Source organism: Hemicordylus capensis, chromosome 2 (assembly GCF_027244095.1).
Source record: "Hemicordylus capensis ecotype Gifberg chromosome 2, rHemCap1.1.pri, whole genome shotgun sequence".
Taxonomy (NCBI): domain Eukaryota; kingdom Metazoa; phylum Chordata; class Lepidosauria; order Squamata; family Cordylidae; genus Hemicordylus; species Hemicordylus capensis.
The window spans coordinates 412,136,446-412,153,133 of record NC_069658.1 but is presented as its reverse complement, the minus strand read 5'-3'; the positions used below and the strand labels follow the sequence as shown (position 1 = coordinate 412,153,133).

Genomic DNA, 16,688 nt, shown 5'->3' with positions numbered 1-16,688 from the left:
TAAGTGAAGTCTTATTATGTTTTGCCAGTTTTCGCTTTATGCCCTGCCCCAAGCCTTTGGGATGGAGTGGGCTATTCAAGTAAGCAAATAAACAAATAACTGAAGGCATGGTTTAAGATGTTGGGAAATGAGATGAGGGGCCACAAGTGAGACTACACTGCATAGTGTAGTCTGAGTGTGCCTCAAGAGTATCCTGTGTAGCAGTGTGATCATTCAATAAATCCTGCTGCACTGCTGCCTGAAACCCCTGGTGTGGTTCCAGGGGGAAGCCAGTGTGGTATAGAGGTTAGAGTACTGGACTAGGATTGGGAACCCATCCTTTTACATTTGAGGGATAGCTATCTAATTCGTCATAATGCTGAATTTATGCATATAAACACATTTATGCAATGCACAAACATCCCCACATGAATCCGTAACACACATGCAGGCACAACACCTCTCCTCCCCAGAAGTGGGAGGTTGAACCCACAAAAAAGAAAGTGCACTGCCTCCTTCTTCTAGGATCCCATCTGCTAAATTGTCTCTGCTTGCTATCCCATGTGTCCAAAAAACAAAACAAAAACCCAACTTCACCGGAGCAACGGATTTGCATATACCTTTACCACACTAAAGTCCATCCCCTTTTTGTTCTTCTATGGTTTCTAAAGAGGTAATTTCCAGGAACCACAGTTAGGTGCATTATGGACATTACTACTTTGGACACACACCTGCATTGTGCGCACTGGAGTGCACCACATACAAAAGACAGATATAAAAGCAGCATCAGTTGGCTTGCTAAAGCTGCACACAAATTCAACTTGAATTCAGTGCCAAGAGTCTACTTTGCTGTCCATTTATCCTATATTTAAAAACAGAATTCATAAAATGAAAAGAAAAATTTAAATGGATATAGCATGCATATAAATATGTTATCCGAGGTCCAGAGAACTCATTGTTTAACACTTTGAATTAGAATACTGAGTTTAATGCAAGAACATGGCACCACATTTCAGGAACCAGACAGATGGCCTCAATGTAGGGCAGAGTGTCCACATACTGTATTTTCCGGTAGAGATGCTGCATGAGCTAAACCTAGCCATTTGCACTGGGGTGCAGCTTCTAAAAGCGCCACAAGCCCAACCTGGCTGTCCCCACCTGAGCAAACCCCTTTGGGGGAGAGAGCAAGGGGCCAAAATGTCCCCATATGGAGCCCAAATGGCCATGAAAAATGGGGAAAGGAAACAAGCAAATCCGGGGCCAGGAAGGCCCAGCTGCCCTGTTGCTATCCTCCGCCGCTGCCGTTGCCTACTGCTTCTCCTCTGGCGACAGCTGCCTCTTGGCCACGTGGAGCCTCTTGCCCTGATGTGCTGTTGCACCTCCACCTTTAAACAACTTTTTAGAACGTACGCACCATGGCATTTCTAACCAAAAATATGGAACTTGTTTTCCTGGTTATTTTACATGGAATTATTCTTTTCAAATGTGAACCGGAAGGGTTTGAATTCCAGACTGATGAGCTGTCAAACGTAAATCAAAGTTCTACCATTTTAAAACTCACCGGAGAGAATGAAGAAGATTCCAGACACAAAGGCCAGGATGGTTCTGTGGGGCCGGATATGTCCAATGTTGTTCAGAATGAATCCAATAAACATAAAGAAGAGGCTCACCAATGGGAATGGAGTGGCAGAACGAATCATCTCTAAAAAAGGTAATACAAGGGAAAATGATATGAAAAGAGTGAATCTCTCTCTGTATAACTTGATAAAGTAACTACATGAGTACAACAATATCTCATGGAGCCAGATCTGTAGTTCATAAATCTATTCACACGACTGGAGGCAGGGAGGGCATGCAGACACAGCGGAAGGCTGTCCTGAACTTACCTTCCCCCCAGACAATCGCTGGCTTACCCAAGCCACGTGGCTCAGAAGTTCACATGTGCAGCAATCCTGGGAGTTGCGTGGCATCAGGTATCCCACAATGCACCACGCAACAAGCGTGAGAACCCCTTGGAGACAGGTGATCTAGGCACCCATCTCTGTGTCCACTCAGGCTGCAAGCAGCTTGGGTGGCTACACAAGCAGTTAGCTGGAGTTAAGGGTGCACTTGCATCCTTAACCCTAATTAAAACCTGGGGCAGAAAGCCAGGTTTGGCAGTATGGAACTGCCAGGATTGGGCTTGATCTCTGTGGTTCTTGTGTGCAGCCAAACCCAGGCTGGGATTCCCTAGCCTGGGTTAGGCCACGTGTGAGAACAGCCTCCATGTTTCTTTAGTTTTGCCCTGTTTTAATTTTGGCATTATACCTTAATAGTTTTGATTTTATTCCAGCTTCCAGGATTTTATTCCAGCTATTTTAATTTTGGGATTGTATCCCAGTTTCAGTTCCTGATTGATTTTGACACTCTGGCTAGTATATGGCAGGATTGCCCAGGTCTGATGCAATGAGATATCAGAAGTAAAATCCATCTTTTCCTCACACATGAAGGGGAGCAGGGAGTGCACATGCCTGAGGCTAAGCGGTGTCACAGAAAGCCAGGATTCAATCCTGCCTCCACCTTAAATCGGAATCGGGCCATATATGAACACAAAACGAATTTGCTTGTTTAAAACTGAATAGATATACCATTTCATGATATACCATTTGTTTTCTTACTCTGTTTTTATTAAAAGCATCTTATTTTATGAAACTTGGGAGGCCACATGAACATATCACACTGTATTCTCCTGCGGCATCCCTGAATGAACACTCTTTCTTTGTTTATACCAAAATGTCACCCATTTAGCAAGGTGCCTAAGTGCCAAAAAGCAAAGGAAGCACTTTGAAAACTGTGGTACTCCGACCTCTACCACGCCAGTCTGTGTGAAGGATAATAGATGTGGTGATATAATGCAATATTAATTGCTGCAAATTATTTACTGATTTATTCTCACTGCTGGGGAAAAAGTATAAAACCATCCATTCCAGAAATAGAGTTGCAGATTACTATAGCAACAGAAGATTTTAAGAAGTGGGGTAAAAAGCCTATGCCAATTCCTATTAAAAACTGGTTTCAAATATTTTTGCCAACATGCATTTCTAGAGGAAAATTTGAAGGGGGTTGTTTGTTGGTTTTATTTTTTAAGAGATAGTCCCTGATAGTGCAGAAAATAAAATATCTAGACAATGACAAAAGGGTACTGAAAAACTGACAATGCAAATGTGAAATTTTGGATTTAACAAAATAGCTTTTCTAATTTGGAAGGTAAGAGAACATAAGAGCAAGAGAACTGCCACTGTGCCAGACCAAAACTCTTGAGTCCAAACACTCTGGCCCTGATTCAAATGCTATATTTAACCCTGGTTTAATCATGGATTAGTGTGATGAGTGCAAGTCTTGGGCTCACATGTTGTAGGGATGTGCACGGATCCATGGAGCTGCGGTCCGGGCCCGTGGGGGTGGCTCTTTAAGGATGGGGGAGGGTGCACTTACCCCTCCCGCCGCTTCCCCCCACCAGCACTCCGTTAATTTGCCAAAATGCATAGGGTGGCAGCATAACTCCCTGCCGCCCCTTCCCCCATTGTTGGCCAGAAATAAGGAAGTACTGTGTGCACGTGCGCCCGCTCTTGCGTGCATGTGCCCACTGCAGCTGTTGCACATACGTTGCGTGTGTGACGTGCGCAGTGGGCGTGCAAGAGCAGGCACACGCACATACAGTACTTCCTTCTTTCTGACCAACAACAGGGGAAGGGGCGGCAGGGAGTTATGCTGCCGCCCCATGCATTTTGGCGAAATAACAGAGCGCCGGTGGGGGGAAAGCGGTGGGAGGGGTAAGTGCACCCTCTTCTGCCCTTAAAGAGCCACTCCCACCGGCACCGGACTGGCGGAACCATCGGTTCTTTGAACCAGTTTGGAGGTCCGTAAAGGGCCTCTGGACCGGTTCCATGCACATCCCTAACATGTTCCCCCTTCCCCTTTGTGCATGAGGGGAGGGAGATTTTTTTTTACTTCTGTTGGTGGTTTAGAACAAGCAAGAATTAGTCAAGAGATCCAATCCCAGTAAATTCTGGCTTGTTCTAACCAGATTGTGGTTCCTGGAATTCCTCAGTGGGGGAAGTACGCCATAGGCTGGACTTCTGGGAGATTACTAGGATTTCCTAGTACGTGGATTTCCTCACTTCCATTCCACAACCTTTTCAAGATTTTGACATCTCTTTGGTTCTGCTCTGATTCAACTCCAGGAGGACTTCCAGATTTCAGACTGTTAAATGAACTGAGCCTTCTGAATACAGGGCACAGGGATAAAGAAATAACAATAGAATTTCAAATTTTTAAGAGTACAAACGCATGGGGTTTTTAATCTTTAAAAAATATGCACAATTGCATATTTCACAACTGAGCAAATAAAAATGCTGAGGTGCGTTTTCAAGGGAGATTAATTTATTTTCAGATTTACTTCCATGAAGACAGAAAAGGGAACAGGAATCTCTCCTTATCCAACTTGCAAAAATCCAAAAGTGTACCTCAGGAACAATAAATTCTAACATTTTGAGTTTTGATTCACTAAACATATGTGGTACAGTAAGAACCTCAAAATATGAGTTAGAGTCCCTTGGAGGCAGATTCTGGTAGAGCCTTACAAATTTCACCTCAAATTTGGGTTGCTGGCAGACCACCCAAAGAGCAAGCTTCATCAAGCGTTGATCACTTCAACATAAACCCTCACAGCAATATTTTTCCTCACTGAACTATCAGTGGTTCCTGGTTCTGGCACCTGTGAGCTGCCTGTTGTGTTCTCCTCTTTCATGTGCATGTAGCTTGCATACGTCTTGTTTTCATCACACAGATTCTTGGTTCTTCCCATGCATGGCTAATGTAGGGACATCATTCCATGCCTGGAAGGTGGTAGTGGAAGAGATGCCATGGATGTTGGAGAGTGTCTTTCACACTGCTAGGTTCTTTCTTGTTTAATGCAGTATCATTTTTGTAGTCTACCTTTTATGATTGCATAATGCTATTACACCACTGCAAGCAGTTCTCAGGGGCAGCAGGACCATTGGAATGGAATGCTTTTTGTTTTTTGTTTTCTTTTGGAGAAAAAGCATCTCTCCTTCCACACACAAAAAAGGTTGTTCACACAACCGGTAACAGTGGCTCTGCCACTCACGCAGCACATGAGCCGTGCCGCAGTGAACAGCAGATCAAGGAGCCGGAGGAGGCAGTCCTTCGGCATCCCTCAATGCACAACACCAGGAGTGCCATGCATTGTGGGATTCTCCCTCTGTTGAGTGCACACATACAACTGGGGACCTGGGTAGAAGGCCACACTTGCGCCCTTCTACCTGGGTAATAGCCTGAGGGAAATTCCTGGGCTCCCTGGTGGGTCAGCACTGGGAACGGCTTCAATCCTGGCACATGACACAAGCAACCCTACCCTGGTAAGCAATCCCAGGTACAGTCACTTGTGTGACTAGCCTTAAAGTATTGATCAGACTAATCAATTGACTAATCTCTTTGTTAGATTAGATAAAGCATGTTATCTCTTTCCTAATCCGTGAAAAGCAAATGCTGTAGTAGATACTCATACTCCCCAATCCACACAACAGAAACAACTTACTTAAAACATTGACTGTTGATTCAGATGTCAGTTGGACATTCATTGGCATGACATACTCTATGGTGAAACACCTCCCGCGTTCTTCACCTGTAAAAGGATAAACGTGCTTTATACTTTCTTAGATAAACTGATTGCTTTAATTAAGCACACACCTTTTCTCTCTCATTCCAATGGCTTCTGGAGCTTTTAAACAACTGCTTATATCCAGTGTTTCATAGAGATGTCTGCTTAGCTCCTAAATATTTTATTCAAACACGTGCCTCTTAAAACCTCACAGGAACAAATTAAGGAGGTGCCATTAAGTGATTTTCCACATTGCATAGAAACATGCAAGTTTCATCACTACAGCATTACCATTGTTTGTGAAAGCAACAAGATGAACATAAGAACTAGGCTACTATTCCAAAAAGCAACTTTTCTTACCTACAAGAACCAACATTAGGAAATTTCCTGAGTAATTCTTTTGTTAGCCAAGAAAGATAACACCTCATGCTCCAGGTCTTTGTGTGAATTCCACCAGAAATTCATGATTTTGATTGTGTGAATCAAATCTTTGTGTGAATTCCACCAGGCAAATATATGCAGATGGGATTCCATCTGCAGATCTTACAGCTCAAGAAGGTATTCACATGACCGGAGGCAGGGAGGGTGGATGAGGAGGAACATGGCACTGCACTTACCTTTCCCCGAGATGATCTCTGGCTTGCCTGATCCCACAATGCACTGTGAGATGAGTACAGTGCACTGACAGAATCAGACAGGCGCTCTAGGTGCTCTAGACAGGAGACAGATGCTCTAGGTGCCTGTCTGTGTCCACTTGGGCTACAAGCAGCCAGAGCAGTCACATGAGCAGTTAGCCAGGGTTAAGGGTACACTTGCACCCTTAACTTTGGTTAAAAGCCGGGGCAGAAAGTTGCGTTTAGTGTTGCAGCACCGCCGAGATCGATCCCGGCAGTACTCACGTGCACCCAAACCCAGGCAGGGCTTCCGTAGCCTGGATTAGGCTGTGCATGAGAACAGCCTCAAGTTGTGAAGCATAAAATGTTTGAAGTGCACCCAGTTACAATGAGCAAGTACTATTAAGGAAAGGCCTAGATCATGATAGAAGACATGACTAGAGAAGTGCCCCAGCTCAGCCTTGTTTCTTCCTCCAGAGCTGATCCACACAGCTCAGCTTCCTCAAAAGCTTATCCACATAGCTCAGTTGATGTTGGCCAAAACTGATCTACACAAATAGCAGGCTTCTTGTTTCCTAGATATGGGCAAGAACCAGAATATGAACAGTACTTCATAATGTGAGCTGTTCTTCTATGGAGACTTATTTGTACAACGTATTTTGATTAGTTAGTTAAAAACGATATCCCATCCTTTAATATTTCTACTCTTGGAACAGCTAACAATTAAAAAAATGGACAGCATCAATACTAGTTAGTCATGATGAACTTCCATTGAAATTAATGGGACTACAGTCAGTCATTACTAACTTCTCTCTTTGATTTTTGGAGCTTAGTCATGACTAATTACTCTGGATGCTGCCCATTGTTTAAGCACAAGTTAAGCAAATTGTGTAAATTATGTTGTACAAAAGTAAACCCATTGGAAATATTCTGCGTAACACCATTGTGCAATTTTGCAAGTTGTGTGCATGCAACGTTACTGGGCTGATGTGCTCTTGTGTAGTATGTTAGTCATGGTCTTTGCCTGATATGGATAGATCACGGCAATTAATTATTTATGGACTTAGTTATGCTACATAATTAACAGGAATAGTTATGTTGGGAGTCAAAGGCCCTACCCTACATCCCCAGAGTATTGAAGCAGCTAAGGTAGCTAGGAGGCAATGGGGTGGGGGTAAATAGCGGCCTGATCCTGATACTGCACCCAATCTCAGTCTTCGGCTAATGGATTGAAAGAAGCAGTTCCCTTGGAGGATGAGCTATTGAGAGAGCTCACAATCTCCCCTGAGTTTTCCAGTGCACAGGCGTGCACTCACCAGCAATGCTGGCTTGTATTTCAAGGCAGTTGGGGCTTGACTGAGGAAGAGAGTGAAAGCAAGATGGATGGCAAAGGCTCAGGTGTCTAGAGAGAAGCTAGCCAAAGAGCAAAACCCCATAAGGAAGGACGGTGGATGAAAAAAACCTCCTCCCTCTTACTGAGTCGATGGGGTGGGGCAACCAAAGATATGCTGAAAACCCCTAAAGGAACCAGAGGAAAACACCACAATATTAATATTAATAATTAGGTATTATTAGCAACAGTATAAAACAGACCAAAGTTTCTTTTAACATGAAGTACCATACCTGCCAAAAAGCAAACCCTCCAGAGGCCAGAATGCAGAGACATCTTGATTTCAGCGCTCTGGTTTTGAGGCAGGATGATCCCTTCCTCCAGATACAGCCAGTAGTCAGTGCTCACAGCAATTCCCAGGAGCCCCAAACCACAAACAGCAAACACACTGCTGAGCAGAGTCAGGGCCTTTCTGCCACAAGTGCTCATTCCCAAAAGCATCAGGGTCCGATAGGACAAAAGAGAACTCCTGAAATAGATATGTGAAGCCATTAGCAGAGATTCTGGGTGGAGGGAGAGAGTTTTCTATACTGCACAAAACAGAATCTTCTCTCAACTAGATCACTGGGGAAACAGCAGATAATCCCCCGATACACTGAAAAAGACAAGTATCACTCTTTTGTTACGTTCCTTCACAGCTAGACATGAGGGGTGGTCATGGATTTTCCTGAAAGTGGAAGACTATTTCTATCCCTTGTAGAAGATTGTTTTTATATTTGTTGCACATGGGACAGTCTGACACATCAGCTGACTGGAGCAGATATTAATGTGTACCAGTGCATGAAAATAGCCCCCATCCCCTGGTACCAGAAGCATCACCAACTGAGAATCACCAGGCATCAAGGTTGACTCAGCCTTCCATCCTTCCGAGGTCGGTAAAATGAGTACCCAGAATGTTGGGGGGCAATATGCTAAAATCATTGTAAACCGCTTAGAGAGCTCCGGCTATAGAGCGGTATATAAATGTAAGTGCTATTGCTATTGCTATCAGTGTTGCTGGGTCTTCTTGCTCCAGTTTGCTTTGCTCTAATGGAGACAAGACACAGCCAAGGCAGAGCCAAGAATGGACTGAAATGTAGTTCTAGGAGAGCAGCACTGGTTTCAAGCAGGGCTTCTCATTTAGAATAGGAAGTGATCTCTAGGGCTTGTGATCTGCCAAGTGGAGCAAAGCTGAATGGCTCTGCCTCACTTTCCATTCATAGGAGATTTTTTTAAAAAAACATTTTATTTTAAAGAACAAACATTATAGTCCAAGACACTCCCAAGAATGAAACACTTTCATATAAAGTTTTAGAAGAAAAAGAGAGAAGAAAAAAAGAAAAGAAAGGGAAAGAAAAAACTGACAAACAATGTATATATATGTAATCGCTTTTTAAAGCACATATAATTCATTAAATTTGGACCATATCGCTTGAAACTCTTCTTCTTTGCCTAAATGGGGAAAAAAAAACCTAATTCAAATGTGGATAATGAACACATTTCAGTAGTCCAAAGCTGAAGTTTCGGAGTAAATCTTCTTTTCCAATGCTGAATTATAATCTTTGGCCACTCCCCAAGCGCGAAGAGTCTATAGTTGTTGATAAGTTCCATATCCTGGGAATATATCCCAGGAGAACATAGCTATCTTTAAAACACAATGATAATTGCAGTGTCTTATTTACAATTGTATGGACTTCGTCCCAAAAAGATGCTATAATTGGGCATGACCAAACCATATATGACAATGTCCCATCATAAATATTACATCTCCAGCAAACAGCGTTCTGAACGCAGCCCTTTCTGAACATCCTCTGGAGAGTCCAGTAAGAGCGAAACAAAGGTTTTTGCTTAACAAGTCGCAATTTAAGATCTATATATGCTCGCTTCATTATCCTTAATGCTATTAACCATTGGTCTACCGTAATGGTATATTCAAGATCCTGATTCCATAACACACGAATATAATCAATATCAACTTTCTCTTTCTCTTTAAGTTTTAAATAAAATGAAACTGTAGGTTTAGCTTGTTCTGGTAGATGTTCCAAATCCAGTATTAATGATGGAGTTTCTGAAGCAGCAAGTGCATCATGTCCAAATAACTGTGGTAAAAGGTGCCTTAATTGTATATATTGCCAACTGGCGTTCGAAGGGATGTTAAATTCATTTCTCAAAGCATCAACATATTTAAAAACCTCTTCTGAGGTAATTAAATGATCTAAAGTAATACTATTAGAAGTTGCCCAATTGGCCCAATAGAAAGGTTTCTGCCCAATCTTCAAATCCGGGTTCATCCATAATGTAAGCTTTGTGTGCTGAAAAGGATCAAAACCATACTTAAGGCCTAAACTCCTCCATATACGTCCAGCTGCCTGAACTGCTGGTAGTTTACCAGAAGAGCGAATAAATAACGAACCCAATACCTGATAAGCAGATAGTGGAGCTAAATAGTAACTCTCCAGTCGTGCCCATGGGGTATTCAAAATTTGGGGCTCAGCTTTCCATCTCAATGTTGAAGATAGAAGAAAAGCCCAGTGATAACCTTGGAAGTGGGGAAAATTAAAACCACCCTCTTCCACCAGCAATTGGATATATATGTGTGTGTGTGTGTGTGTGTGTGTGTGTGTGTATCTATCTCCATCCTAGAGCTGTCATGTAGCTTCCAGTCAACTAGTGCATTTTGGCAATAGTTCAGGGACAAGAACAGAAAAATTTGATGTTCAGGTCTGCGTGACGTGCAGTCTCTGAACTGCTTCCCTGTCCTTCCTGTGCCCGTACACAACATTACTGTCCTTAATAGGAACTGGCCACAACGTACTATACAAAATGCACAAAAAGGACAGGCCCTCCCCATTGGGCTTGCTATCAAAGTCAGTCTAAACAGTATCAACAATGTTCTGAACTTTGTCTTCACCTCCAGAAACTGTTGAAATTAAAACTGAGGCTGACAATGCAAGGCTCGCCTCAAATCAGAAAGCACTATATTGAAATTCCTGCCTATGTATGAAGTTTTCAAAGTCAGTGCATTCATCTGGACTAAATGCCCTGAATACAGAGATCCACAAAACTGGTGGATCTATTTTGGTACATGACAGACCTGAATGAAGCAGTGAGGTGGCTCGTAAATAAATAAAGGTGTGGCAATGAGGGTGTGAAAGGGATTATTAAGGACGATAAGAAAACTGCAAACAAGCTGAATGAGTTATTTGCATCTGTCTTCATGGTGGAGGACACTGACCATATACCCCCTCTGGAATTTAGCTTTTCAGGTTTAGCGGCTGAAGAACTGGGCTGATTTGAGGCGACAAGGGAAAACGTTCTAAACTGTCTTGAAAAACTAAAAGTTAACAAGTCACTAGGGCCAGCTGGATCCACCCAAGAGTTCTGAAGGAACTCAAATGTGAAATTGCTGGTGTCCTAGAAAAAATATAACTTGTCTCTACAGTCAGGCTCTATACCAGAGGACAGGAAATCAGCTAATTTAACTCCAATTTTCAAAAAGAGATCCAAAATTATAGAGCGGTCAGCTTAACTTTGGTGCCAGGAAAACTGATGGAAAGCATACAAAGTTGTTAAACACACAGAAGAATAGGCCTTGCTGAAGGAGAACAAGCATGGCTTTCGGAAGGGCAAATCTTGCCTCACTAACCTTTTGGAGCTCTTTGAGAGTGTCAACAGGCTTGAGGATAAAGGTGATCCAGTTTGTTTGTTTATTTAAAATATTTCCATACCACCCAAAACTTGCATCTCTGGGTGGTTTACAATTAAAATCATTTAAAAGATTAAAAAAGACAGGTTGCTTACTTTTAACTTATGATCTGGAGGTGATCCATTGTCAGTCATGAGAATGGGTTACTGCTCCTGTGCAGGGCCCTCTCTGATGGATTAACTGGATCTTCTTTGGCACCCCTCCCTGCCGTGCATGTGCTCAGTGCCTTCCTTTTCTCAAGTCGGGCATCATTTTGTCTCAGTTTCTTGAAGATCCATCTGATGATAGACGGCCCACATGTTGTGGGATTCACTGATCAAATAGGTAAGTCAGTCTTGTTCTTAGAATGCTGCAGCAGGGAGGTATGGGTGGGTTTCATGACTGACAACGGATCACCTCCAGATCATAAGTTACAGGTAAGCAATCTGATTATCTGGAAGTGATCCGTTATCATGAGAATGGGTGACTAGCCAGCTTTATCTCCATGACAGAGGGTGCAGCCATTTCACCCACTACTGAAGGATTCTCTTGAGTACCTCTCTTCCGAAGTTGGCCTCCGCCGCCATATGTAAGTCTATGGCGTAGTATTTAATGAAAGATAAGTGTGTAGACCATGTGGCAGCAGCACATATGTCCTTAAAGCGGAGACCAGATGAATGCGCAGCGGAAGTAGCATACACCCTCGTGGAGTGTGCCTTTACAGTCTGGGAGGCTGTTGATTCTGTAACTTATACGTTAAGAAAATGAGCTCCACCAACCAGTGTGAGAGTCTTTGTCTAGACACATACAGGGTCTTATTCTTGCCTTTGTCTTATTCAAAGAGCATTTTGGCTCGTCTAATACGTTCTGTCCCCTTTAGATAACACAGAAGGCATCTTCTCACATCTAGAGAGTGCAGTGCTTTCTCTAATTGCAATTCTGGCTCTTGAAAAAGGGAGGGATGTTCTGATTCAAATGGAAGTCTGTTACGACCTTCGGCAAGAATGCTGGGTCAGTACGCATGACTACTTTATTAGGATAGAATTGAGTAAAAGGCGCGTCTGCCCTTAAGGCAGTTAGTTCGCTTACATGCCGGGCAGTAGTGATAGCGATTAGGAAAATGGTCTTGAGCGTCAAGTAACGTAGGCTTGCCTCAGAAAGTGCCTCAAACGGAGGTTCCATCAGGGAGGCCAAAACCAGAGATAGGATCCATTGTTCGGTTGGGTGTCGTATTGGGGGGTAAAGATTATTAATGCCCCACAAAAACTTCTTGCACATTGGATGTGAGAAGACAGAATGATCTTGCCAGCCGTTATGTTTTGATGAAATAGCGGCCAGGTGGACCCATAGGGACACATTAGCCAGGCCTGCTTCTTTCAGGCTGGTTAAATATAACAAGACTTGAGCAGTAGAGGACTTGAACGGGTGGAAACCATGTTATTTTGCATAAAAAACAAAGTGCTTCCATTTGTTCACATAGCTTCTCCTGGTGGAAGCTCTACGAGAGTACAAAAGGATATTTTTTTAATAGCCAACCTTCCATGCCGTGAGTTGTAAGGTCCGCAGAGATGGGTGTAATATTTCCCCAGTCTCTTAACAGTAGATTGGGGTCCAGAGGGAGGTGGCAATAATTGTGTCCTGTCAGTCTGAGAAGCGACACAAACCACGGTTGGCAAGGCCACCATGGTGCCACCCAAATAGCTCATGCATTGTCCTGAATGAGTTTGCTCACTACTCTATTAATCAGGGGTTGAGGGGTAAACATGTAAAGAAGGGTTTTCCGATCCATGTACAATGCCCGCTCTGGAACAATATTGCAGAAATTTCTTGTTTGTGGTCAAAGCAAAGACATCCACCTGAGGAACACCCCATCTTTCCATCAGGCGGTCTAGGCATGATTGTTTCAGTACCCATTCGTGATGCTGTTGGTTTCCGAAAGTCCTGCTGAGGTCATCCACCAAGACGTTTTGCAGTCCCTTGATGTGGAGAGCAGCTAGGAAGACATTCTTGGATATGCACCAACTCTACAACTGGGTGCTCAGAGCACACAGAGAGCGCAACACTGTGCCAACCAGTCAGTTTACATAGGCGATCACCATAGTATTGTCCATTAGTAACTGCACAATTGTGCCTTGAATCAAGGGAGTGAAAGACTTGAGCGCCAGGTAAGCTGCCACCAACTCTAAGAAATTGATGTGCATATGTCGTTGCTGTACTGTCCACAGACCTTGTACTCAATGTGTCCCGCAATGGGCTCCCCAACCCAAGAAGGAAGCGCCTGTCGTGACAGACAGCGTTGGGGTAGGGGAATCGAAGGCAACACCGCTCAGAAGGTTCGCTGTCTTTCCCCACCATGTCAGAGATCTTAGAACTCATGGAGGGATGTCCAGGAGCATCGCTTGGCTGTCGATGTTCGGGCGGAACGATCACAGGTACCACAGCTGAAGAGAGCACATTTGCAAATGAGTGTAGAGAACTGTGGATTTGTAGAGAACTGTGGACGCCATAAGACCCAGCAGCCTCTGGATCTGATTGGCTCGTTGCTGGGGGTGATCTTTGAAGCAGCGTACAAGGGCACAGATGTGGTACCTGTCAAGAGGTAAATAGGCCCATTTTGTTTGAGTATCCAACACGGCCCCTATGAATTCTATTGATCTGGCCGGTTGAAGTTTGAACTTGGTCCAATTGACTTGACCTCCCAAGTCTTGCAGGACTTGCAGGGTGAATTGGATCTGAGATTCCAATTTGGATCTGTTGCAGTGTACTAACAGCCAATCATCTAGGTATGGAGAAACAGCGATCTCTCACATTCGCAAATAGGCGATGATCACTGACATACACTTGATTCTCGGCACTGCTGATAAGCCGAAGGGCAGAACTCTGTATTGCAACGCTACATTTTGTATAGCAAATCTTAGGAACTTGCAATGGTTGTCCTGAATCTCGATATGACACAAACTGCAACTACCAATCACACAGCTGATGCAAGAACCTATGTCTATCAAGCAAAGCAAGGCTAGCCAATGCTGTTTTGCTCTTCGGGCAATATCCTTTCTTTCCTATTACTGAATTTTTGTGCGTAGTCCCCACCCACAGCAGGAGCCCACATTTGCCTAGAGCCCAAAGCTCAGTAGCTTCTCTTATCAGTCAGTTAGAAAGCCCGCAACCAGATGCTCCCCTGCACATTCCCCTGCTAGTGACTGTAAACTCGACTCCCCGCACTTGCTGCTTGCTGAGAAGAAACCTGGTGAGAGGGCTGCTGCTTCCCACAGGTGGAAGAAGGGTAAGAGAGCATTTCAGCTGCCTCCTCGGGCCTGTGTGATCCGGGGGTCCTCTAAAAATTATCCAACTTTTCCCCAGGGAAAAGTGCTCAACAACCAGAAAATCTCTGTGAATGTCTTGCTATAAAGCCCACACCTCTTTTAAATCCCCACACTGCCTCCCCTCTTCCATTTGCAAAAAAAATGGATAACCTGTGGGTTATTGGTGAGAAAACACGGTAATCTAAGTAATGGCTGGGATAGGTTTATACCACCTTCCATGGCTGATACCTTTCATGGTCTGGAATGTACTGCAGGAAAGGCAGAGGACAGTTTCTATTGTATATAGAAATAAGCTGTGGGCTGGTTTAAGTGCCAGAAACTAAGTCAATTGGTTTGTGGACTCTCTTTGATTTAATGAAGTTCTTGGCTATATAGAGCACACCGTGCAGAAAGTTTCTAGGACATAACATACACGTACAGTTTAATACACTAAAAGAAGCACAGAAAAGCTTGCCCAAAGCCATGCTTGTTCCATTCAAACCACTAAATCACAGTATTATCCGAGAAGAAATATAAATTATTTCATGTAGGAGGGTGTAAAATGTATCTTTAATTCACTTTCAACATGTTGGCAAAAAAGATGGAAGTTTAAAATATTTAAAATAAATCCTTTTGCCTTGGAAATGTTTTGAGAATTATTTCTAGAATTGTAGTATTCCAATTGTTTCACGAATTGTGTCTCTTTATCATAGATACAAAGTACTTCATTTCTTAGAGTGTTATAGTTTTCTCTCAGTTTTTATCATAAATGTTAAAAAACTGTATTTAATTAGCTAAATAGCTTAGAATACAAATTTGTTCAGCTCATAATACTCAACTGTTTTATGACTCAAATAACAGTTTCCCCATAAGTTCTTCTCTGGCTTGGAATATAAAGTGAGATTCTGTGCATGAGTGGTCAGTCATCAGCCCTCCTACCTTTGATGACATTCAGGCCGACTGCTATGAATTACATGGCCAAACCACCTGGCAGAGCAGCCTTTTGCTTGATACTTTATTTGGGCCAGTTCTCTCAATTCTTTCTTGGAATAGTTGCTCTTCCCCATTCAGATCTAAAACTCTTGTATGGGTGTGCTTGTTTTGGGAGGGGAGCATGGTTGGATTTCCAAGTGGTCCTCTAGGTGGTGCTTGAAATTTTCAAGTGGTTGGTTCTTGGAACTACAGTTCCCAGGTGGCAAGGTGATGTCATGGCATCATAGGAACATAGGAAACTGCCTTATACCATGTCAGACCATTGGTCTATCTAGCTTAGTTTTGCCTACACTGACTGACAGTGGCTGTCCAAGGTTTCAGGCAGAAGTCTATCCCAGTCCTACCTGGAGATGCTAGGGAGTAGGGATGTGCACGGAACAGAATGGGGGAAGTTCAAAGGCAGGGGTTTGACTTTAAGGGTGGGGGAGAGTGCACTTACCCCTCCTTCTGGTGCTCCATTTGCAAAGGTCCATCATGGCGGCAGCGTACCTCCCTGCCGCCCCGCTGCCTGTATTGGGTACTTCTGCTGACGTAGGGTCCAATGAGGCAACAGGGTGGCAGGGAGGTACACTGCTGCCCCAATGGACCCTTTGCAAATGGAGCGCCGGAGGGAGGGGTAAGTGCACTCTCACCCACCCTTAAAGTCACCCTCCCACCTTTGACCCAGCGGAACCACCGGTTGTTCGAACTGGTTCAGAGGCCCATAAAGGGCCTCCGAACCGGTTGCATGCACATCCCTACTTGGGAATGAAGTAGAGACCTCCCACATGCAAAAGCAGATGGCCTTCCACTGGGCAATGACCCCATCTATTACAGCCCTTGTATGCAGCCTCCTATCCATATGCAAACCAAAGCAGACCCCGCTTAGCAAAGGAAACAATTCATAGGAAGCTGCCTTATACCACATCAGACCATTGGTCCATCTAGCTCAGTATTGTCTACCCAGACTGAGAGTGGCTTCTGCAAAGTTACAGGAAGGAGATTCTCTCAGACCTATCCAGGGAGGAAACTTGGAACCTTCTGCATGCAAACATGCAGATGCTTTTCCCAGAATGGCCCCATCCCCTAAGAGGAATATCTTGCC

The 16,688-nt window shown here is 43.8% G+C and overlaps 1 protein-coding gene across 5 annotated transcripts in view; it reads right to left on the bottom strand.

Moving 5' to 3' along the window:
- CACNG5 (calcium voltage-gated channel auxiliary subunit gamma 5) overlaps window positions 1–16,688 on the bottom strand; it is a 56,423-nt gene that overhangs the window by 13,134 nt on the left and 26,601 nt on the right. For all 5 annotated transcript variants that reach the window (XM_053301982.1, XM_053301979.1, XM_053301980.1 and 2 more), the window contains 3 exons: window positions 7,879–8,114; window positions 5,579–5,665; window positions 1,541–1,681 (listed from right to left, as the gene is read on the bottom strand). In XM_053301982.1, coding sequence (XP_053157957.1) covers window positions 1,541–1,681; window positions 5,579–5,665; window positions 7,879–8,086 — 436 coding nt within the window. In that variant the 5' untranslated portion in view covers window positions 8,087–8,114. The remainder of the gene's footprint in view (window positions 1–1,540; window positions 1,682–5,578; window positions 5,666–7,878; window positions 8,115–16,688) is intronic.